This window comes from Amblyomma maculatum, chromosome 1 (assembly GCF_055883805.1).
Source record: "Amblyomma maculatum isolate TAMU_Amacu chromosome 1, ASM5588380v1, whole genome shotgun sequence".
In the NCBI taxonomy this organism is placed as follows: Eukaryota; Metazoa; Arthropoda; class Arachnida; order Ixodida; family Ixodidae; genus Amblyomma; species Amblyomma maculatum.
In genome coordinates, this window is record NC_139344.1 from 464,162,267 (window position 1) to 464,187,921 (window position 25,655).

Here is a 25,655-nt window from a genome sequence, read left to right on the forward strand (position 1 = left end):
TCCCTGCATATTTCCATTATGTGTTTTGCAATACGCCAGAAAAGTCGCAAGAAGAGTCGAGTACGTGGGCGATGGCACGAGTTGCTTTTCCTTCTACGTCACCGTCATCCGAAAACAAAGGAAAAGAACTGATCCTCTTTCCTGAGTCAAGGCTGGACATAATTCCTCGTCACAGAAGGAAATCTTCCGTCCCAAGCCTGCCAAAGTATGCATGCAGGAAAACGATGTAAGCAAACATACGAATAATGAGCAAAATATACGATGCGCTGGGGGTCTCTGCAAAAAGCTATAAAAATGGATGAACATCAAATAGTCAGTAAATAGGCACTGGTTCTCCAAACGTTGGTTTACCTTAAGCACGTATTGAAAAAGCGAAAAAAAATTATTGCGGTTGTTGGTAGAATGTCTGGATTGTAGGTAAATATTTCTTTTAATGTCAAAAGCTCCCCAATAACCTTTTCCCTAAGCACTTTGAAACTATTGTGATCTATTTGTTCCATCCCCTTGTGGTAGGCGCAGATGGTCTAGTGCCAGCTAAGGCTGTCATCATCTTTTCGTGTCAACAAGGGAAGCAGAAAAAAAAAACATAAAAGGCTCAGTAGAGACAGAAATAGTGTAAACTATGGATGAACAGTTTAGCACTGCCATTAATTGTGACGTGACGGTGATGGTGACTGCCCTTTTATCTTTCACTTGGGAACCCACGTTCGGAATCTGCACTTTGCTATTCACTAGCCTCTTCATCTGCGCCATTGTTTGCAGTCGTAATCTACCTCTCTTTGTGGAGGAAAACCTGAGATAAATATAAAGGCCTGCACAATCATACCATAAGATTGTGCCGTCATGTCCAGAAGTAGAGTGCGCGACTCGGAATCCAAAGCTACCGGAGGTTTTTATTCCCATCTTAAAGAATATTTCCAATTTGGCAGTTTCTGTTAATTCTTTCATGTCATGTGTTCACGTGACATCACACAAGACGCCCGATCCGTGCCCAGCCGTGGCACCTGCCATCTGCCACTGTCGCTACCGTGTTGTTTGTGGCAGCGCTGATGCCGGCACCGCAGACCCAAAACCGCGACCCCTAATGGTGCATCGTTAAAATTGTTAAAAGTACTCTTTCGAATTCGTGTGTATGTCACACCGTGAAATTACTGCCGTTATGCCGTTATGCCGCAAAGGAGTTATCAGTGCTGGGATATTTTGTCACGCAGTTTCGAGTAGCGACATGTTAAAAGAAATTTCGCGCGACGCTGAATTTTTATTGATTTTTGTTGTGAAATCACTACTTCACGTGGTAAATTGTCAATAAACTGGGGTTTGTCTGAAGCATTAATAATCGACCACATGGGGACTGCTGACTTGGCGGATGCTGTAAACTCGTAGCGAAACTGAGACTGAAATGTAACATTGGCACGTAGCATTGTAGTACTCTTGGATAGAGAGTGAAGCACGGGGGGCTATGCCACATGGGCTAGTTAAAACGCGGCTTTAAGTCTACATCGGGTGGTGCACCATAATTTCCTGTACCCTACTACTATGCCAGTCATTTGCTAGATGATAGATGAACAAATTAAAGATTCGAAAGCAAAGTTCGTGCACATGTTTGCGAATGAGAATCTGCAAGGATTCTCCATTCCGTTCATGTCGTTCTGCGATGCTCCTTCACCGCGTATCAGAAGCGTTAACTGTATTGCTCCATACTCTAAAAAGCCAAGTTTGAGTGATATCTACATATAGAACTATATATATATATATATATATATATATATATATATATATATATATATATATATATATATATATAAAGGAAAGAAGCCAACCGTCGCCGATTCCAAGGAAAGCATTGGGGATGGTACTTTGTCGTTTTTTTTTTTACTTCGGTAATCACACAAACTACTAGTGTAATTTGTTTAGGGGAATGATAAACACAAAGTAAATATAATATATATATATATATATATATATATATATATATATATATATATATATATATATATATATATATATATATGTGCGCCTTGATTTCCCCGCTGCTTCGTCACCTGCATCTACCTGGAGCTCCGTTCTGGCCGCCGTTTGACCCCGACCACCATCGTCATGACCCAAGAAGGGCACTCTGCCGTTCTGGGTTCTTCCAACTCTACCCAGCACATCCACAACGTGTAAGGTAACGCGAAGGTCAGGCATGGCGGATCAGGTTTATTAGAGACCTGAAGCCCCGGTCACACACTGTAGCGAAGCACACTCCGCGATGACGATGTGTATCTACAAGAGAGAGCAGGATGAAGATGAAGCAGCACGTTCACCCGTGTGAAAGATGAAGCGCCTCACAGTGCTCACACTATATATATTCTTTTTGAGGGTCACGCTCGGTAGGCCTAGCGGCTGCGCCAGGCGGTTGCGAAGCGCGGCGGTAACCAAAGGAATATTTCGGTCCCGTAAAGAAAATTGTTCCCAGGGCTTCGTTCATACCCTGCAAGATTGCGATTTATTATCAAGAGCAAGCTTTCCCCGAGTCCGTTTTCTCACGTGCATCTGCGAAGATCACTATTGCTCGAAGAAACATGACACCTCGGCAGTGAAGCATTTGTATAAACTAATTAGAGCATAATGGTAGGCAGCGCCAACATGAAAGAATAATTGCAGTGGAGGCTATTTTCCCATCTCGCACAGCGCGCACCATTAAAAATTTTGGGGTTGCTAATTTTTTGAGCTTTGTTCGGATATGTTTCGCGTAAAGTTAGTTGCAGCAAAATGATATGCAGGGGAAAATGAAGCTCTAGTTCCTCATGGCAGTAAAGATATTCAAATTTGATCAACCTTCCCAATGAAAAAAAGCTCAGCGCAATGTTCAGCATTTCAAAATAGTTGCGAGCAAAATTTCGACAAGATTAGTCTTGAAAGAGCGCGCTCTATACCAGAGACGCTATATGAACGAGCATTTAATATTTAATTTTTTGATGGATATGCTTTTTTAATGCGTCCGCGGCTTGAAGACCAAATAAAGTAGTCAAACATTGGTGCTCGTCATACTATTTCTTTCAAAACTATTAAAACCGCTTTTACTTATCCTTTATTATTATAAAGGTTTACGATACCGCTTCTGTTCTCTGTGGCGGTACATTCGGTGTTAAAATGAAATAGGTTATCGACTGTGCGGTTGTTTTAGATTTAGATCTGGCTATTTTTATTACCTGTACAACTGTACCCATGGGGATAATAGTCCATCCTAGTAGTACTTAGAGAATCGTGGTCGACCAGTGATTTATGTTCGCGTGAAGTCATTGCTGCCGTTCACAACTAGGCGATTCTTACTGAATTGACCTTATACATACAGAGAAAGTGAATTGCCCCATTTATAAAATTTCTAGCCTTGATCTGGCGAAGGAAAAGAAGTATTTTTGTGAGTTCTGCAGTCTCGCCAACTCCACTCCTCCGCGTCTTCTTCCAGGTCTTCAAAAACAAATTGAGTGCACTTGCTTTAGTGCTCCGTCTTTAAGAGTATGACCCGATATCCCGCTTTAAGCAAGCCGTATGAACCTGCTTGCGTGGTTTAGGCGTAACGTGAATGCAATGGTCCTGGCTGGCTGATTCTCATATCACCCTACCATATGAAAAAGAGGTCCGAGATGGCAGCTGTAGGGCCGCGGTGGCCCTTTCTTTAATGTTTCGGCGCGCGCCGCAGAAAACGGTGATGGAACGTTCTCCAAGCTACGAGAAAGCGACGCGACCGATTACGTCATCTCAGCCACCGCGCTGCGCCTCCTCGCCCTCGTCGTCATGGGCAGAGTCACGCGTGCATTCCCCAACACGGTCCCGGCCCTCCTCCGCGCTTCGCGCGGGAGGGCTGTGCGTGTTGACCATGTTCGAGAAAGTTCGAGGCCTCTCCAGAAGGCTAAGGGCAGAAGGCATAGCTTTGGCAGCGCTAAGCTGTTTTCCGTTCCTCCGCCGCATCTAGAAGGTTCGGCGCTGGCTATTTAAGAGCGCGCCGCGCAGGCACCGACGGTTTTGGTTCTTGTGCTGAGGCTAGTCGTTGATGGAGATAGCGTAACAGGCAGGCCCCGACTGAGGAGTCGTTAAATAGAGTGATGCGCTCGTTTTGCCGTTAGTTATTCTTTGTCTCTTTTGTAAAGTGTGTCGCCTCTCTGTCTCATGTAACTAAGTTTTCTGTACCCTGTGCTTCGTGTTCTTGTTATATAAAGTTAATTCTCGTTTTGTTACTGCAAGCTCGTCGGCCTTCGTCTCAGTGTGTTTGCATGTGAACTGCACGTCGCCTGCCGAATCGAGGAGCACCTTGCAGAGGTGCGGAAGATTTAAAGAAGAACGAAAAGAACCTGACTTTTACTGCAGCTTTTTATAAATGTAATGTCAGGCAACTCTAAGTCAAGTTAGTGCGCAACAATATTAGCAGCCATGGATGGATGGAATGGAATATGGGAGCTTCCCCTTTGAAGCGGGGTGGTAGCAGTTGCTATCGTGCTAGTTTTTTTTTTTTTTTCCTATATCCTAATTATTGTTTTAGATCGGTTAGCTACACCATCATGCCATTTATTCAATTTTTGTTTCTACATCACTAATATTATGTTACATTTCTGCTTTTAAGCCACCAATCTTCCAATCGTTTTTTGCTAGCTTCCACCGCAGGTTCATTCACCCGACCACTGGTATCTATAAACCCCAGGGCCTCAGGAAGAGTGACTACGCCTGCATCTACTTCCTGATCGATACCATTACATTCGAGTATAATATGGTATAAGCTATCGGCTGCCAGCGTCATGCTTTGATGTTTCCCTCACAAGGCCGACGCCAGATTTTCGGTGAACGGGACCTTTAACGCTGTCACGTTAAAAAGCGTAAAGCAATGCATTATTCCTAAAAATTGTAAACGAATTGCGGCCGACAGTTCGTGAATTGGCCTTTATATGATGCAACAAATTTGAATGGTTGGGGCATGCACGACACAGTAAAACGCTGCGAATGCAGGACAACAAAAATAAGCGGTACACAAAGGGTGCTACGTGTATTTTTGTAGGAAATGGATATTTGTGTAAGTAGCCATAGAGAAAAACTACAGAACCGTGTAAAAATACGACTAAATATTCTGCAGTTCTGTGATAAACGTCAGAAATTTATCGAGTTCTGCAAAAACGTTCTGGAGTTTTGTTGTTTTTGAGCAGTTTTTGCTGTCTGTATATCTGTAGTACAATTTTCTGTTGTAACTACACAAGCGTCTGATGTTAGTACAGAAATGTTAGTTGCCACAAACGTTTCTCTGCCAAAGAAAGCTCTGAAAGACTGTCGTAAAACAAAAAGATGTTCTGTAGTTCTTGCTTTTTTGGAGGGGCTGGGAACCTCTGTATGATACGTTTTGTTAGGCCACCGCTCGACGTAATGACATCTAGATGCGTGCCTCTGCATGACGCCGCCACCTACCTATCAGCTTCATGGGTGGGCAGAGTCCCCTTTCTCGCACCACGAGAAAAACCGTCGCGACTTCCGACTGCAGTCGCCCGCTTTAAGGGACCCACTAAAGCCGGAAGGCATCTTTGAGGAGAGGCACAGTAGACTGCGCTGCCGCTTGGACTTGCAATGACGCCTATCGGGTAAAGATCACCTATAATGTAACTTAGGTCAATGTTTTGAAAATGTTACGTCGTGCAGTGAGAAACGATGTCTCCTTAATATGCTGCTGATGCGACAAACAGCGGCCGAGCAGGCAATCAGGACTTAACTTTGGCATAGATCTCCAAGCGTGGAAGAGAAGCTTCCCTCTTCTGCTTCCCCGTGATCCAGATGTTCTTCGGCAGAGTGGCTTTGTGGCCTTTCCTTTTCAATGCTGTTACTGAAAGAAGTCAAGCATGGGTACGGCGTGACAGCGCGGAAGCACTTGACTAACAGCGTCACAATCTATGGGGCAGCAGTCAGCAGGAACCAAGTGGGAAGAGAGCCTCCCGACAGAAGGCTCGATACCCTTGCCAGACATAGAATGCTGCCGTACTCTTCAATGTAATTAAGAATGGTAGCGAGGCCCTGGTTCATGCACTGGGCCCAGTTCACGGGGCAGTGTCATTGATGCGTGGGGCTAGGTACTGCAGATAACCGCCTCTATTTCCTTAGTAGATAGAATGTGTAAAAAGTGGTGTGTTAGAAGCGAGAGGGACAGTCTGAGCTGGTTATCCAGGCGCAGTCATGTAACGCCATTCTAGTTAAGCTCTAACCACTGGGGTCGATGAGCAAAGTAGCACAGTTTTTCTTTTTTGAAATTACTTTCTGCTTCCAGTTTTACTCTCTTTAGATATGATGCCGCAGACCAGACAAAGCGCAGTCGTAGACGTAGTGGGGACCATAGAGCGGCCGAGATTTAATCGCCCAGCCCGGAACCAGCTCGAGCACTCCTCATGCGGCCACAGACAGCTTCATCTTTACGGCGTAATGCGCAGGTAGCTCGAACCAGGTCCGGGTAATATTCTGTAAATATATGTTTCGCTGTGATTGTGTTCAAGCATGCCTCCTGGTTTTCTACGATGCCGAACTCACGACAGAAAAGGTTTAAGAACCTTTCCCCAAGGAAAATGACCATCATACATTCTTCTAGTGCGTCCAGAAAAAATGTTGTACAGGTCCCATACTGTTCGTTCTGTGGAGGGAGATCTATTACCGGATTTACAATGTTGTCGGCAAAACAAAATACACTTCAACTTCCCAAGGAATGACATTTTCTCCCAGGACAAAAGTGTAGATGAGCAATAATTTTTTGGCATGTTTAATATTTCTATGCTAAAATTGTCTTGCTAAAGTAAAAAAATATATTAAAAACTAGTAATGCGTTATATAAAATAAAATACTATTTTATGGCGACTATTCGCCAAGGCTGAATAAAGTCTGCGACATTTCTTCTGCTTCCTGACGTTCTGGTTATTTCTGTCTTCAGAAGAGAATTCTTGCAAAAACCGTGCCAACTTTCAATTAAACCCGACGGCCTTTTGTCAAAAGTGTACAGCCCAGGGGGTTTGCTTCTGAGCCGTGTAGTGGCTTTGATTTAACATTAGTGGAAATAATTGCCATTGCAGCGGGTAGGACAAAAAGGTTTCTTACCGTCAAGGCATTCGGAAGACTGGAACTGCATTACATGCTACAAGGAGTGCCTCAAAAGCAGACCCCCTGAGCTTTATACACCTTTGACAAAGGCTGTACATGTGTTCTTGGTGGAACAATACCGCTAGGCGGATAACATACTCTTCTAAGAGAAAGCAAACAAAATCATTTTACATCCATTCCATGAGATCCAAATGTAACACCGATCGCAGAATAATAAAAAAAAAAAGGCAGTGGGAAAACTTATGTTGTACAAAGAAGAAAGAATGCCAGAAAATGACTGTCATCATAAAGTCTAAAGAAGCCTTGACCTGCCTAGCATTTTGTATACGTCGTAACTGAAAACCGCATTCAAAAAGCGCGCGGCGCCAGAAGCAAAAAAAAAAAAAAACGCCTTTGTTAATTAATGTATCCGTGTTCTAATCGCAATGCATATTTTTTTTTTCCTTTAAATGAGGCGATGGCGTTTTAAAAATGTTTAAATTGATTAGAAATGGTGGCGTCTTCAGAGCAAGCTTAGGTCGCAAATAGTTACGACATTCCTAGAAGCGAGAATATTTCAAGGTCGCACGTATTAACGAATGCGCTGCACATATAATGGGCTGCACCGCAGCGCAGGCAAGCTAGCGGTCGCCACGACACCCTTAGACGCACTGGCTTTTCTTTTTTTGCTTGCCTGTTGGAGCGGAAAACCGGATAAGTGAGCCATTGCAAATTGCGCAATGTGACGGCATGCTTAGGCCCCGAGCAGGCCGAAAATTCTTAGAGAGACGCCGTCAAGGCTGAGAAAGCCCGAAATAAATGAGTGCTTTTCGGCACTTAGTAATATATAATTCATTTTCGAGATATGAGAAACACATTACTTTAAGTTTAGAAGAACAATTTCAAACAAAGATAACGTGGATTACACTCATCCAGAAGGCAAGAGTAGGACGCCAGAACAGAGGAAGATACCGTGAGTGAAAACTCCGATAAATTTTTTATTGAAAAAATAGCCACGTACACTTATGTTCTGAGTTTATGCTAGGAGAATGAAACAAAAAGTGTTCTTTTTTTAATCACAGAAATTTATTCGAATATATTGTCGGCAAACCACTTCACCGTAGAGTGCGTAGCAGGTATTCAGACCTTTTAAAATGACTTCAAATTCCGATAGTCTCGGTATTAAAAGCAAATATACGAGTGATGGCGTGCTTAAAAGCTCTTCAAAACTCTGAAGTGTATGATTGATCACGTATAATGGAAAATAATTAAAAAAATAAGAAACGCGTTCCAATGTACTAAATAGAATGGAAAGACAATAAATGTGTACTGATGCTAAGTATCAGTGTATAAAGACAAAAGGAAAAAATAAAAATTAGAAAAATAAAAAGAAATGAAGTAAAAATGCGACAATCCAGATATCAGCATGGACACCATTGAAAACTTCCTGAATAGGCGAAGTTTCATAGCTTTCGAGCACAGTTGTTGCTTAGTTCGGAAGTAATTTGCCTATGCTATTGTGAGAAAATTGTGCAAGAATGGTTGCCTAGGTGATAGAGAAGATAAATTTTAATCTACTGAATACTTGTGACGTAAGGTCCGAGCAAGATGTCAAATCGAGAACTGTCCCTCGGGGGGCGCTATCATTATGAGGATCGAACGCCAGTCATGCTGTAGGCTGTTGGCGATGAAGAAATGAACGGAAGCAATGCGGAGGCAGAAAGGAGATACGGAACGAGCGCCCACTGATTCGCATGAAGTGGTAAGAGATATAATTTGTCTGCTATGATTTGGTTTAGAAAGGATGGAAGTTCTATTATAGCTAGAAAATACAAATCGAGCTGCATCGGTCTTGGTCAGGCGAATGTAGCTCGGATAAATTCAATGGCCACTTGTGGTACTTCGACTAAATATTCATGTTTCAATTCATTTCATTTCATTTTTATTTCCTTAAAGACCCCTTTTGAGGGGCCTTACATAAGGGGTGGATACAAGTTTTGGATGAGATAGTACAACGTCACGTGTTATGATGATAAATAGCTGTAGGCTTTTCGTGCGAAGATTATTGGACAGGTTATTTATAAACCGTCTTGCATCGCACCATGATGCATTTTGCGAATTCTCTCAGTCCCTTTATAAGAAGCAGAAGTACCTTGAAAATTCAGGTATCCGCAGCTCCTGATAGTGTAACGAACGATGGAGAAAACGAGAAAAACTTAAGGAAGGTAACGGGAAGATGCAAAAAAAAGAAAATTTAGTGCTTGTGTAAAATAAGTATTTGGTAAATACATTGAAACGTATAACTTCAATTATTAAAATCTCATTTGGACACTTCTAAATTTAATTTTTCCTTGCCATAGAAACTTCTCATTCGAAACTTCTCATTCTGGAAGCAGCAGCGGATCCGCACATAAGCGTATCAAGATACTGTCTTCAATTTTTCAGTTACTGGACGCTGGACGGCTCTTCCTACGCTTTACCGATGGTGCTCTACCAGTGATTGCCTTGGCAGCTTCCTTGCCTCTTCCGTGTGCCTGGCACTCATCGCTACGTCGATTTCACAATTGTCTGCAGCATTTCATGGACGTACTGCCCCGTGTCATCGTCTGAGGATAACCGAAGTGGGCGTGTCTGGCACCCACAGTGAGCGCCACCTGGACTATCGCTTACCTGCAGCCGTGCGAAACACGTATCTTCACATTCTGGCAGCAGCAGCGGACCCGCACACAAGCGTATCAAGATACTGTCTTCAACTTTTCGGGTTGGTGCTTGTTGTGCTTTATTGTAAACGGCATCATGACCTTGCCGTCGCAGCAGCTGCCAGGTGTTTTGTGTTGTAATTTTCGTCGTCTCTGGACCTAACTTTGTCGTGTGCTTTTGCCGAGCTGCTCAGCGCCAAAAGGGCCAGTGCAAATGGCGCCCAAGATTTCAGAGCTCTCGGAGATAAGCCTCCAGAGAGCGTTAAGGAAGTAGCGAAGGTCCTTATCGAACTTCTAATTAAACTTGATTTTTTTGCATCCTACATGAAAAGCAGCGTCGAACAAATGGGCGTCTCAGGTACTGAAATTCGCGCTGAGCTATCTGGCATTAAAGAGTCAACTGACTTTATGAATAAGGGGTTCGAAAACTTCAAAACAGATGTGGAAGGGTTTCGTCGTGAGCTTGCGGAAGTCAGAAATAACAAAATGAGCAGTATCAGAAAACAAACGAGCTTCTGAGAAAGGAACTCCAAGAGACAAAAAAAGAGATAGTAGAGATAAAGCAGTTTACTAGGAACATAAATCTTGAGATCAAAGGACTTCCATTTGCTCCGAATGAGGACCTTGTCAGCTCTGTTCAGAAGTTGGCTTCTTGCCTGAGCGTCGAACTTGCCGAGTCTGACATTGATGTAGTGCATAGAGTGCGCTATAAAGATAAGGACAAGCCAAACGTGGTGGTCAAGTTTATCACAAGATCTATCGGAGATAAAGTGCTCAGTGCTGCAAAAAAGACCAAACTGAACACAAGACTCCTTGGGTTTCAAGAACAAGAACCCTTGTTTGTTAACGAGCACCTGTGCGTTGAGAAGAAAGTGCTACTATCTAAAAAGCAGCTAAAGACCACAAATGGAAGCTTTTCTGGTTGTCACAAGGGAAAATTTTGATGCGTAGGGCAGACAACTCCACTGTTCTGCATATCGCAAGTGAAGATGACTTGGCCGACGTCGTGTGACTGTTCTTTTTTTTTTTTCTCTGTAGTTTAATTCTTAGCATGACATTTTTTTCCCCGTTTCTTTTGACGTGGCTTTTACGTTTCAACAAGTTGACGATTTGATGCGTGATAAAAGCTTTCCAATTTTGAATTGTAACATGCGCAGCATACGAAGCAACCTAAATAACTTGATTGCACATAAGGCAAGGTATAAATCCGTTTTTGATGTCATAGCCGTGAGTGAAACTTGGCTCAAGCGTGATGAAGCAGTCTCATTCCCGGGTTATAAATTTTTATCCCAGCCACGGGATACTCGGGCAAGGGGAGGTCTTGTAGGGATGTTTGTCAAGGATAGTGTCTCCTACCAGCAAATGGGAGTGGCGTCTATTAGTTTTGAATGCATCGAAACCCTATTCATAAAACTTCAGGAATTGTTTGATGGTTGGTGTGGTGTATCGGCCACCAAACACATTAATAACGCGGTTCCTTGAGAAGTTTGAAATGATCCTAACAGAATGTTTTCATGGGTGTCGCTCTAATATTATAACAATGGGCGATTTTAATTTAGATCTAACACATGGCGTACAGAACAGCTACAGTTTCCTTCTGGAATCATTTGCCTTACGTAGCCTTATTACAGAAACTACCCACGTAACAAGTACTTCAAGTACTCTAATAGATCACGCCCTCTGTAATATTGCCCGAGGTGTGCTGGCTGGTACCTGCGCTGAAGTGGTAGCCGACCATTCATCTATTTGTCTTATAATAGAAAAAGGCCTGCCTCCCCAAATGCAGTCAGAACAGTGTAAAATTCGTAATAAAATAAACTATGTAGCAATGCGTGAGATATTAGAACAAACCGACTTCACTACGATGTATGATGAAAACGTCAATATTGAGTGTAAGAACTTTTTAGATATCCTTAAAAATGCCATCGAACAGAGCTCTCTGCCGTACACTAATAAATACAACCAGCCAACGGGTCCTTGGATGAATACTGAAATATTAACAGTGTTAAAAGCTAAGGACAAATGGTATCACAAATGGAAGCAGTTGAGATCAAACGAGTACTACCTACCCAGTTTAAGCGTTGCAGAAACTTGTCAGTATCTCTTTTGAGAAAAAGAAAAAAGGAATATTATTCATCCCATAGTGCAACAGGTGCATGGAAATACAAAAAAAAAAATTGGGACATAGTGAACAACGCAATCGGCCTGCGATCCAGTGCAGCCACACTTCCTGAGACAGTTGACGAAGACACCGCTGAACCATTTAATACATATTTTACGTCCATTGTGCCTGCGGTTGCCGCACAGATTCATGCTGACGCACCTACGGCGAAGAGGCCGAAGCGTGTTAACAACACGTGTGCTCTGCCTGACATAGAAATAGAAGAAATAATCACTGCAGTCGGCAGCCTTTCAGCCGGCAAGGCGGCAGGACCTGATGAAAAACCCTTTAGACTAATAAAAAACAACATTGATATACTAGCAATCCATCTACTTACATATTTTTAACCACTCATTGGCAGATGGGATATATCCTGACGAGCTGAAGGTTGCAAAGGTTGTACCTATTTATAAAGGCGGTGAGCGATCTCATTTGCGAAACTATAGACCAATATCGGTGTTAAATGCAGTTAATACAGTTTTTGAAAAGGTGCTTTGTAAACTTATACAAAGTTTTCTAGATAAGTATAACATTATATGTAATAATCAGCACGGCTTCAGGCCTCAAAGGTCAACGTCCACCGCAGAGAGAGAGAGAAAACTTTATTTCAAAAAGAAAAAGAAAAGAGAAAGGAAAAAAAGAAAAATGAAAAAAAAAAGGGGGCGGGGGCAGTGAGTGGAGTCTTCATTTCAAGACCCCAGTGGCCTGGGCTGCCGCTCTTGCCTGAGTTACCAGCCTGCGCTGGGTCTCTAGATCATAGCATAGAACGTCAACCGCAGTTCTTGTTCTCACACAACTGATAAATACTGCACTGCATAATAGTAAACTGGCCATAGTAGTATATTTAGACATATCAAAAGCCTTTGATAGGGTTGATCACACAATACTACAACAAAATTTGGAAGCCTACGGTTTCAGAGGGAAAATTTGTGATCTAATTAAGGATTAATTTTCAGGACGGAAACAATATGTTGTCGTGAAAAATTTAACCTCACTATCGCAAAGCATTAATCTAGGTGTGCCGCAGGGTTCTGTACTTGGGCCGCTATTCTTTTCCCTGTATATTAATGACCTTCCATCAACGTTGAAGTATTCAAAAGCTGTAATATATGCCGATGACACCGCATTACTTTTTACAGGAGAAAATGTCGAAGTACTTGAATGCATCACTAATGAAGAGCTTAATCAAGTTTCGCAGTGGTTTAAAAGTAATCGGCTAACCCTTAATACTGAGAAAACAAAGTACACCGTATTTCACTCGCGCAGAGAGAACATGAACTACGAACCTATATCTCTAACTATCGACAACACGAATCTGCTGAGGGTACACCAATACAAGTATCTTGGTCTCCTGTTCACGTCAGATATGCACCGGAAAGAACAAATTATTAACATTTGCTCCAAATTAGCTTATGGTTGTCATGTTTTACTAAGGGCCAGGAACTGCTTTGGTCTTCCAATTTTTACGCATCCTGTATTTCGCCTTTGTGTCCTATTGTCTGGAAACATGGGGTGATACATATAAAACATACCTAAATCCGGTTTCTCGCCTTCAAAAACGTGCTATTCATATGATAACTTATTCAAATAGTACATACCCCAGTACGCCACTTTTTCAGCAGCTTCGAACCTTACCGCTATCAATGGCATATAAACTGAAGATAGCTGAAATAGTAAACACTGTAATACAATCTAACAACTCCCTGCCCCTTAGTTTATTTAGATTACCAATGAAACAAACAAGAGCTGCAACTAACGATCTATTTAATTTACTACCTTGTTATAATATGTACGGCCGGAGACTCCTAGAATATATTGGAGCCCATGTGTAGAATGAAGTCCCCCCAATGAAGTAAAGGAAAAAAATAACTTTTCGGCATCTTTAAAACACGATCTAATTTTCACGGAACTGTCGGAATAAATTGATTGTGTTTGTTAATTTTGAAGTTTTTCTGTGCATGGTCTGCAGTAACATTGTACTTGTTTTTCATTTCGACCCATTACTAGCCTTAAAGGCTATGGATCCAACCGACTGTTCGTGTACTGTTTTTTAGCACAAATAAAGGAAATAAAGGCGAAAAAAAATACGCTGATGCTTTCCCATATATATTTATACCTGTTGCAAGTTGCGTGCAAGAAACATTTTAGGGAAATATCTGCGTTAAAGCTTTAAAAAGGAATAATACCATGACATTTCTATACTATTATTCATAACAAGAAAGATTGTTGCGCTGTTTTTATCGCCTTCTCTCATACACCAACTAGCCCGCCAAAATGCTCTCTTAGAGATTATTATTTTTACGTCGAAGAAGTCAATACTAAATGTTTTCCAGCTTATTTATGGCCACTGATGTGTGGAAATCGCATAAGAGGTTATTTAGAATACTAATGGGCCGGCTAAAAACTGGTTTATTTGATGTGCCAAGCATGAAGAAGATGAAAGAACAAAAAATTGGTGTTTCCCACCAAAATGGCAGCCTCCAGAGATACATTTGGTACCCTTCTGATCGGGTGATTTTGGTCAGGAAGAGGCAAGGTGATAACGCCATTGTTAAGGTATGCGGCGCATGCCTTACCAATGGCATGCCTTACTAAACTATTAAAATGTTTCCTTTTTACATCTGTGAGGAAACCTTTCAAACCGTAAATGCCTTCTCCATTCTCACTATAGGCGATACCTGAACTGCATTCTTTCTTAGCGCTAGTCTAGGACAGATATATTTGAGAGACAGGAATATTCTCTATCTCAAGATTTTGGTGTTGTAATGACTTTTATAAATTACTTTTCTTCGAGAGACGACGTGTGCGTAGTTCGCACAAACCAATCGTATTACACGAACCACGGAGTAAAAATAAGTTGCGGCGTTGCAATGGTAGTCTTAAATTGTATTTATCTTGAACTCCTCTATGAATTTGGCTCTTTTACGCCTTCTTATGAAACTCGCATAATTGGATTTGCTGCTACAGTATTCTGTGTCCACTACCCTCCTCCATCACCCAATGTCATTTGCATTTTCCTTCAAAGTTTCGTTTGTAAAGAAATTCGGCATCAGCGTTCTGGGCAAAAACCACGGGCATTTCGCTGGCGATTCTAGCTACACCTGAAATGGCCACGTCCTGAATCTTTGATAGTTTATGCACTTAAACAATACTTAATGATATTAGAGAGCTGGGATGAGCTGCTAACTCGTTTTGTTTATTTGAGGCGTGAAGGCAGAATAAGAACAAACCTTACAAGGCTCTCGAGTGCCGAGTGAGGCACGCTACTCCTAGGCCCCATAGGCACGTCCATGTGGCCTAAATAAAGCCAGCCTTTATTTGTCAGGCGGTCGCCTACACAATTCTGCCATGCCCTTAATAGCGGGTCGTGATTGTCCGCCATGCTTTTAATCTTTCTTTAGATTTTGTTATTACAAGAAAATATATTCGTACTTCTAAGGTAACTTGAGTATAATCATTAAAGCTTATTAACAAAGTCACATTTAGCAGAGCTTTTAAACGTTCATACCTCCAAGAATCTAATGTCTCAGGTAGGAATCATCACGTGCCCAGGGTATTACCCTTTTCTGGCGCATCCCTGATTACACCTAGTTTTTTATTATTCTTTGTGTTAGCGACCCCATACCTATAGGTTTTAGTAAACCTGCACATAAACATAATAAACAATTCAGCACTCCATTTCTTTGCCAAAGTTTCATCCCAGAACCTTTTGGAATTTTGCGATCGCCTAACCAGAGTGTTGGAACCAATGACGCTATATTAAATCTATACATTAGGCTCCTTCTCGCCTTTCGTCATTGAGCTGTGCAAAGGGCTGCCTGAGATGATTACATCTGAGCAGCGATCCGGTCGAATTCAAAAACCAGCTCTTACGTTATCTTACCCTTTAGTTCAACTGACAGCGTAGTGCCCGCCCCTTTTGAAGTTCAGTTCAATTCAGTCGTTCAGTCGTGTCCGACTCTTCGTGACCCTATGGACCATATCACGCCACGCTTTCCGGTCTCTCACTATCTTCCTAACATCACATAACTTCATCTGCAGCGCCTCTAGGATGCCATCTAACCATCGCGTTCGCTGCCTACCCCTTCTCCGGTGACCCTCAACCTTTCCCAACATCAAATCTTTCTCCAGCGACTCCTCTCTTCTCATCAGATGACCAAAGTAGCTGAGCTTTGACTTTATAATTTGAAACTCCAATGAGCTGTCAGGGTTTATGGTCGACAATATCGACTGAATTGATCTTCTGGAAGTCCAAAGAACTCTCAAGAGTCTCCGCCAGCACCACAATTCAAACGCGTCAGTTCTTCGGCGGTCAGCCTTCTTCACAGTCCAACTTTCGCATCCATACATCACAACTGGAAAGACCATAGCACGAGTTATACGGATCTTGGTTGGCATTCTAATGTCTCTGCTCTTTACTAGGCGGTCAAGGCTAGCCATGGCTCTCTTTCCCAGAAGCAGGCGTCTCCTAATTTCATGGCGGCAGTCTCCTTCCGAGGTAATCTTGGAGCCCAAGAAGAGAAAATCTGTCACAGCTTCCACTTCTTGTCCATTGATGCTCCAGGACTTGATAGGGCAAGACGCCATGATCTTTGTCTTTTTAATGTTGAGTTTAAGCGCAAACTTCTCACTCTCTTCTTGTACGCGCATCAGAGGTCTCTTGAGTTCCACTTCACTTTCTGCCATTAAAGTGGTATCATCCGCATATCTAAGGTTGTTGATACGTTTTCCAGCAATCGTCACTCCAGCTGAAGACTCGTCCAGACCGGCCTTCCTCATGATGCACTCAGCATGTAGGTTAAATAGGCAGGGCGACAGTATGCAGCCTTGTCTCACTCCTTTCTCGATCGGAAACCAAACAGTAAGACCATGCCCCGTTCTGACTGTGGCCTCTTGCCCTTCATACAGGTTCCTGAGGAGACAGGTGAGGTGAATTGGAACTCCCATCTCTTGGAGAGCTTGCCCCAATCTACTGTGATCTACGCAGTCAAACGCTTTCGCATAACCTTTTGAAGTACCGCCTTGCAATTGTAACATTTTTATAAGTTGCTAAACCATTATCTGCAGTACAGTGCTCCCGTTTCCTTGATATAGCATGATGGCCACAGTGTATTTATAATTGTTCTGTGCTACGTTATTTCATGCCTTTCCGAAATTCCCATTCTTCTCCACTGTCACAAGAAACGTTCTTGCTGTTTATAATAGCGTTGTTTGCTGTATCATTATGTCACTCGCCGCGTAGGAGCTCTTAAGAGTCAATAAACCATAATCTGCAACTCGGAAACTGTAACTTGAAAACAAAGGCAGAATCTAGTTCAGAGGCTCTTAAGTAGCAAATGCTTGAAGTGTTATAGTATAGAAATACTTCGAATTACCTCTACTTAGGATGCGATATGAGCAAACAGCGTGTTTAAAGCCAGTCTTCAAAAATGCAGCTATGGCGCATTGTGTGTGCAGATTTTGGCGATTAATAAGACCAGTGCTTTTGATACCATGGATATTAGATAACACCTGCCAATAGCATCTGGTAGCATACATATTTCCATTTGTTGATTGTTGACTGGCCATTTTCGCCTATATGCAAACCGCAGATTTAATAGCTAGAAAAAAATAAAAATGACCAGATTTTAATAAAGCGAAGTATTTATTTACCTCTTCGAGCTGAAGTCATCGGCACCACAATGCGATGTCTGGTGCGATCCTAGGAGCCGGCGCAAGGATCCTTCTTATCAGTTGCGGTGCGTGGACCGGCGGCGCTCCCCCACTTCTTGTGGCCCTCTTCTTCACATGTGAAGTGCGCAGAACCGGCGACTCTTTCCTCTTCTACGCCCTCGGTTCTACTTCGCGCACTTGTTGCTGCTTCTTCTCACACCTGGCAAACTTTATCCGCACCTTTGCATATGATCGCATATATACAACATTGTTTTTTATTTTTTAGCACGCTTATACAATATAAGCACGCTTCAAAATGCTTTCAACACATTCGCGTCATCTAGACCCGGTTGTGATGTCTAATTGAGATTCGCAGATAGCCATTGAGGAGTTGCACGATAGAACCAGTGCTTCGGCTGCGTTTCCTTGCCGGAAGCAAACAGGGATGGAGGAGTTAAACCACTGCAGGCCATATCTGACCACCAGCATCAAGAAGGTTTAGTTTTGCTGTTTCATGAAAACTTTATCCAGAATATTAGGATCGATACCTTACGTGGCTAATAAGCATGTAGGCTACCGGGCTATGCCTAATCAATCTCTCGCTCTGCAAACTATGTTAACTACAAATCCAACCTGGCTTAACACAGCATAACCAAGCTGAACAAACTTTTCGCTAGCCTAACTGAGCTTACTTAAGCTCAGCTGCACCAAGTTTTTGTGAATTTACTGTCTTGTGTCCATTTTATCCGTTTTATGAAGATGTGGAAGAAATATTTCTGAAATTTTATTTATAAGCCCTCATTTATTGAACTTCATAATTTTATATGTTCAGCCTAATATGCTTTTCATAACAACAAGTCAAAAGAGCAGACATTTTTTGCACAGAACGATCGATTATTGCGAACTTTTGAACAAAACCATAGTGTTCGATCTTTTTCTTGATTTTTCAAAACCATTTATTGTTATTTATTTATTTATTGCATACTGCTAGCCTGAATCCAGGCTTTAGGCAGGCGTTGGGAGTACAGAAGAATACAATTCACGAGAATACAAAGTACATTCAGTCTTTCAAAGGACGACAACAAGGAATAAAGGCATATCACTAGACAGAGCAAAAATAAAGGAAACAGTGAAGTGTAAACACTATGATACGACAATGTGAAACACCGCTATTTATCACGGAATACACTGTAATAATTCAACTTTAATTATAATGAAACTCTTCAATAAAACCTAATTGCTAGAAAAATAATGAGCATGATAGAAATGTTTCACACCATCTTTAAAAATCTCAGTTCTTGGCAACTGCAGGTCAAATTTCCGCAGTACAATCAGTAAGAGTAATCGTCCCGCTGAGTAGTATTTTAGGCTGCTTTTTATTTGCACAACATTTTAAAAAGAATTACCCCTTTTGATAAAATGGTACTATGAAAGGTACGTGGATAATGCTTCCCTCTGGAAAACAAGAAAAAAATATATCAGGTTCGAATAGACAAGGCGTACTAGAATTTAATATTGATTTTTGGGATGCAGAACACACATGAGACATAAAGTTATTTCGAAAAATTTTGAAAGTGCTCAACAAAGACTGCTTTGTGAGCATCCCATGTTACTGGGCTACAGCACGTCACACCGAATGATTTTCGAGAATCTGAGTACTAGCTGACGGTTCCACTAAGGAGTATTGAGAAAAAAACAGTTTAATTTTTTTTTTTACAAATTCATGTCTGAGCACTTTGCGAGTTATGAGACTAGGCGGTGTGCACTGTGTATCGGGTGGCGTCTGACAGCTGAAGCAAGAAATAAATTTTTGTCATCTGCCTACTTAATGTTTTCGGCACGGTCACTACTGTTAGAAATATTCTTTATGTGTATGATAGGCAGGAGTTGCCCAGCATAATGACTTGCCGGACACATCTGACAGTGTTGAATCGTTAATACCTACGCATTTCAATCGTGAACGATGTGGCCTAATAAAGCTAAGAGAATGCCTACGTAGGCAATGGCTGTGCAGTGTTGATAAATGTATGTTGTGGATTTAACCTTTCTCTCGAAAAACGAGCCTGAAAATGGCTGTAAGTTTTTGTTGAGAAAACGTTAATAAAAGAGCTGGCCAGGCACGAACCAGCTATCTCTTAATCCTCATGTTGCACGCTCTAAAAAAGGGGCCTGTTTAAAAGCAAGTCCAAACACCTTTATTTATTCTTCAGGTTACAAGACAGATGCATATTAAATAAGTTGCGGGAGCAACCGCATAGAGGAGGAATTTCAATTTTAAAACGTTTTTGGAGTAATTTCTAGCGTGTTAGAACGCCAGCCTGCTTACTTTTTATACGCCTGACAATTTTCTTGTGCTTGTCTTCGACAATTAGTGTAGCCTAGTGGGTGATCTGATGTATACAGCCGTTCAAGCTGATTGACTTTTGAAACAAAAGCATTACACAATATACCATGACAAAAATGTCCAAAAATATTGAAAATTTTCCACAGAGGCTTTAATCTTTATAACCAGCTTTCAAGTTTCCTAATTGTATTCGAGGGATGTGAAGCCGTTTATTGATTGTATTTACTGCTTAATCACGCGTGTGAAAGTGTTTTTTTTTACAAAGACTACGAAATGGTCACACATGCAAAGTGAAATGAAAACATATATATATATAATTGATGTTTTTCATAGCCACGAGGTCTCCTTTACAAGAACAGGTACAGGTTAAGGGGAACGGCCTGTTAACATTTACAAATCTCGTGACATAAAATTCTAGTAATGTGTGATGTTGAGCTGGGCTGGGCATATATTGATAATAAATGTTCGTCTACGCGCGAACCGATGTTTCGGGAACTGAAACAACACCGAATAAAGCGACTCAAAGGCAAGGGTCTCACACATACTACCAATCAGTTCCGTCCTCTGCCACCTTCTTTTGTTCGGTCTTCGCAAACTTCCTCACGTACCACCTCATGCTACGCTTCAATACCGTAGCAGTCTGGGCGTGTTGGTTATTCATGATGGAAAAATACAGCGCAGAGAAGGACGAGGACAAAATGAAGACACAAAATGAAGACATTCATTTTGTCCTCGTCCTTCTCTGCGCTGTATTTTTCCATCATGCTACGCTTGCCTTACTTTGAATTCAGTATGCTACCCTTACGGATAATCGTTTATTTTTTCTCGCATTACATATCCTGATAGAGGCAATGTTTTTTGCGATTTATACGAAAATGTTTTTAACAAGTATTTTTTCACTGACATACACTGCAAGCTTCCTGTCTCATTTTAGCGGACAAATGTGGTCCTCAATTTAGGCAACTCTTTCCTAGCCACCACGTTTCTTGCCATGCCTGTTAGAAAACAGTGCATGCTCAAAACCGTGAAAACATACTGGCCGAGTTCTCATGAGGTGAAAATAAAGACCAGAAAAACAGTCGCGTCGATTTGAAACTGAATATATCAATATCGTTTCGACAAAAATATTATTCAGCTAACTGTGTACAAACCGACGTGCCTATTAACAGGATGTTGACTCATCCGTTAAGACTTGTTGGTCGGTTTATATAAGACAAATTATACCATAGTATTTGCACAGCGTCGTAATCATGGCAATGACATGTTTTAAAATGAAATTGACACAGTTATGATTGTGCGGTAGCTACCAGCAAGTAGGTTAACTGGTCCACCCTAATTACAGCCGATTACAATATAAAATAATATTTCATGATCTGCATGCTTCAATCGAGTGTAAGATTTGTTGAATTTAGAAGGCATGAAAAGGCTCTTATTCTCTTTCTTTCTATTTAACACTAGTTGAAGAAGAACAATACTTAATTGTGCAGGACGTATGACGTTATTTACAAATTTTTTGCCTTTTAAGGTTGTGACCTGATCCTGATGGTAAAGCCACAAACTTTTGTAATGTTTTTTTGTTACTGCCATTAGCCGCGGCCATGAAGTCTTAGCTACTAGGCGTGGATTTATTACTTTACTCGTCTCGCAGACGGCCGAGATGTATCTCGAATGATTGTACCAACTAGCCTCTGTTTCCGCATTCTACCAGGTTATTTCATCGAAGGCTTAATCCTTAATTGAGATGTGTATTCGCCAACTTTAAACAGTCGCCGAGCTCCTTGGCTATTTCCTGAGTTACAGTCAGCCGAATAAGGAGTCAATTTAAGTGGAACATAATCAGTCTCTTCGGTTGAAGCCTTAGGTATTGTCATGACCACGGGACCGTACCAGAACTGTTTTAAGCGAGACTGTGTGCCTTTCTTTTTTCTCTGACTTGCAGTAGCGGACTTATTTTGTGTTACAAGCTCATTCCCGCAGAGCCGGTGACCAAACCATTTGTAGTCTATTGCAATGTAGTCGACAAGGTTGCATTTTTCAGTACTTTATGGTACAGGTTTGTTGCATCAGGCCGTGAATATAAATACTAAGCTAATCGCCTGATTGTTGTCCGTCTTGACAGTGTGAAAAATATCAATATTGGCTGGGTGGAGGTGATGTTGGGTGGCATCTGCAATATGCAATACAATTCCTGTTGTTCGGACTGTGAGCTGTACGACATTTATTCCTGCATTGCTCAGCTAACTGTTCTCCTCTAGCTCAGCAATGATACCTACTGTCAAGTTCTTGATCAGGTCTTTGTTTTCTTGCTTCAAGGCATCACAGTCATAATGTGTTCTCTTTCCTTTCGCAGTCATACCTTGATCTCCTGATAGAGCATTCCTGAAGTTGCTAAGTATAGTGAGAAAAAAGGAACGTACACTATGTTTAGCCAACTGCGTTTCAGAGCTCACGTCATGTTTGATATCTTCGATTGCCTTCATAACAATGGTCATGCCTTTAAATAGACAGCACATATAAAATAAACAGAAAATAATACGGCAGTGGCAAATAAAAAGAAAACATGAAGTGCAATTACGATTAATGTCTGGTACCCCCCTTAGGAAACGCGGGTAAATAATATCGGATACTACTTTTATCTGCTTGCTGGAGCAATTCCGAGTGGATTCCGACAATATTTATGCCTTTCCGATGTAGCCTGGGCAGCATATACGTGCAGCAGATGTCAAGGCGACGTTTATAGGTAGTCATGAAGATGCGAAGCACTTTCATGACAGCTCTAGCAGAAGATCGGAAGCGGTCGTGCGGTGTCTTCGGCTAGTGAGGAAATTAGCTTGAGCGACATCTGTCTGTGAAATGCAGACGCAAAAAACAAAAAAATAAGAAGGCTCCGAGTTAGGTTTCTGTCTGCTGCACGGTTGCCGAATTTTGTTACGTGCAAGATATGTCTCAGTGGGCGATGGATTTGTTGAAATAAAAACATTGAGGAGTGAAAAAAGTGCATTTTCAGCATTAACAAATGTTTATTCTATCTTAAGAAGCACAAACGATGTCAACTCTAACGCAAGAGATCGCCAAATTCGTTTTCTAAAATTTTGATGCATATAGTTTTCTTCGAATGGAACAGAAATGAATGTTGAAATAGGCTTTCCCGCTGCACGCCTCGTTGTCCGTGCATTTCTTCTCCCCAGTGTAGGCAAAGTTGTCGCGACATCTTAACATGTACGAAGACGTAATGCTGAGAACGAAAAGACAGGCTTCATTGTGCAGCACATGGGGCAAGAAGCAATGTTGCTGATGGTCGACATACTAATAGCACTGGCATACCTTCTGGATCAAAAATGGTCCGAGCAGCTGAATCCAAAGTTGAAACATTCTATAGCATTTCAATGTAGCAGAAAATGCAATTTCCAGGTGTTTCAAAAATATGCTAATAAGTTTTCATCAGATGTAGTTTTGAATAGCCCATCCATTCAAGTTCCATGTTTCACGTGCCTAAAAGCAAATTATAAAGAGACATGAAAAAGCAATTGATACTCACTGACATAAAATAATTAGATATCAATTATCGTTCTGTTTTTAACGAATGCAACTTTTTATCATCTGATGTGTACTGAACGAATTTTGGTAGTGTATTTTTTTTTTATTTTTGCGATGTTTATTGCCTGAGGGCATAAAAAGAATGTTATGACGGATGAAGGGTGCGGTAAAATAAATGGTTGCTTCTTTTTAAGTGTACAGCATACTTTATGTTCCTACTTGAAAAATATGGGCTATTATAGCGCAGTTTTTTGTAATTATGCTGTTTGCTGTAATTGCCTGTTAGCATTTGTTTTCTGCAGTGTTCCGCTCCGTACACTGTATCAGAGAACTGCGACCTCGTCAGGCCTTTTTTGACACAGTTCTATCTTTCATTCATGAAAGAAATGAAACAAGTGAAGTAATTTTAAGTTAAGGTCTAACCATTTCAGCTGGTAATAAGAACAAATTCATTCAGCACGCTGCAAAGTCGGAGCTATTCCTGATGGTATTCAGCACCCTGATGAGCAAATATGCGTTTCGAACGCCGGAAAAATGAGGAATTTCGAAGCCAGCTGCAGAGACTCGCTAGTGAACGCCGCAGGCGAATATGGTAGTCAGACGTTGTGGATAGATCAAGGTTGCTGTCAAACATGGCTCAAGTACTGATCACTATGTGTTGCCTGCAGAAGAAGGCATCTTTAATGTTCTTTCAGAAGAAAACATATTCACAGATATTCAAATAAACACCAAGTATCGGCGATTTCATGCACGTGAAGACTGAAAATATTATGCTCGGTTAAAGCGTGTCTAAGGTTTTTCAGGTATCTTTGCATAAAATTCAACTGCTCCTGCAATGTCTCAGTCCATCATGGACGCGTTGCTCGAGAGATTCAATGTTGTGGCTTGCTACTTTACGATTTCCTGGTTGTGTCGCGCAGTAAATGCCTAACTCCAGTGAAATGAGCGCTTGGAAGGCTCAAGCATTATCAAGTTCGACTGATGAATAAAAAAACTGTTTTTTGAGACTGTGCGAGCAGGCACAGAGGTTGTCTTCATGAATAAGCAAAAGTTGCATCCCCTTTGGCTGTCGGGAAACTCATGGCGACTAGCATATAGCAGTTCTTTACTACCGTGAGTACAATATATATTTCCGTTCTCGCACGCCTATTTTTTCACTGAAGCGTAGGAGCTTTTAAAGATTTGTCATTCTCTCTCTATGGGGGAAAATGTATAAACAAGTTGCACGTGCACCTTGCTTCCATCGGAAAAATTCGTACCGCTTTTATTTCTCTGCAAAGCCGTACAAGGTACGGCTGAATGGTAAAGGTAAGTTCAGATGAACTTCTTTCATGACCAGTGTCACGAATCCGCCGTTTTCAAAGATGCTCCATGTCTCGAGGTTCTGGCGGCAGCCGCACGTGACACCTCTGGAAAAGAGGCTAGTCAGGTCCTGCAGCCGCCTTGCTAATGTTCCGCACGGATGAGCTACATGCTCGGCGAATATCAACCGTCCACCCTGAAATAAATAAAACACAAGTGAATGTTTAGACATACTAAAATATTTCTTATCGTCTGAACAAACGCGATGCCTCAATAAGAGAAGAGACGTAATACGCTCGGAGATGAAGGAAGGGGGGGGGGGGGGGGGAGGGGGTCCTTGATGCATAATCTAAAAAAAACAAAACAATGCGCTGCATAGACATCACAAAACGAAGATAGTGGAAGAAATAAAAGAAGAAACGAAAGGAAAGGAAGCCATAGGAAGAATGGAATAAAGAGTCGAGTTGCCGTCGTCTTCCTTCCGTGATGTCTACGTTGCGACTGTCCTTTTTTGTGACACGTGATAGCTCACAAGGACTGTGTCGCGATCCCTTGTGCCATATTTACTTCGATCGTTACTTTATATTGCTACATTAGGCGGTGCGTGCACTGGTATCTGCATGAGGACGGCAGAAGAAAAAGCTCTTGAGTTTTGGTGAAGACGACGTGCGAGCAGTGTCGGTTGGTGCCCGGTTAACGCTACTGTGTTCCTGTGTGCTGTGTGCGGAGTCATCTTAGAGTAATCTCTTGGCCTTATCTTGCCACGGATCATCTTCGTGGAGGTGCGGGATATCGATCCCTGTACCTCTCGCTGTTCACAGAAACTAAGTCGTTTGCAGCCTGCTGGTTCTCACTTGTACTTTAGCTATTCTTTCGCGTCTTC

At 41.8% G+C, this 25,655-nt stretch overlaps 1 protein-coding gene across 1 annotated transcript in view; it reads right to left on the reverse strand.

The window, feature by feature from the left end:
* Nucleotides 1-24,678: 24,678 nt before the first annotated feature.
* Nucleotides 24,679-25,655, reverse strand: part of LOC146209850 (thiol S-methyltransferase TMT1B-like) — a 111,134-nt gene continuing 110,157 nt past the window's right edge. Inside the window, exon 3 of the mRNA XM_084604442.1 lies at nt 24,679-24,968. Coding sequence (XP_084460568.1) covers nt 24,735-24,968 — 234 coding nt within the window. The 3' untranslated portion in view covers nt 24,679-24,734. The remainder of the gene's footprint in view (nt 24,969-25,655) is intronic.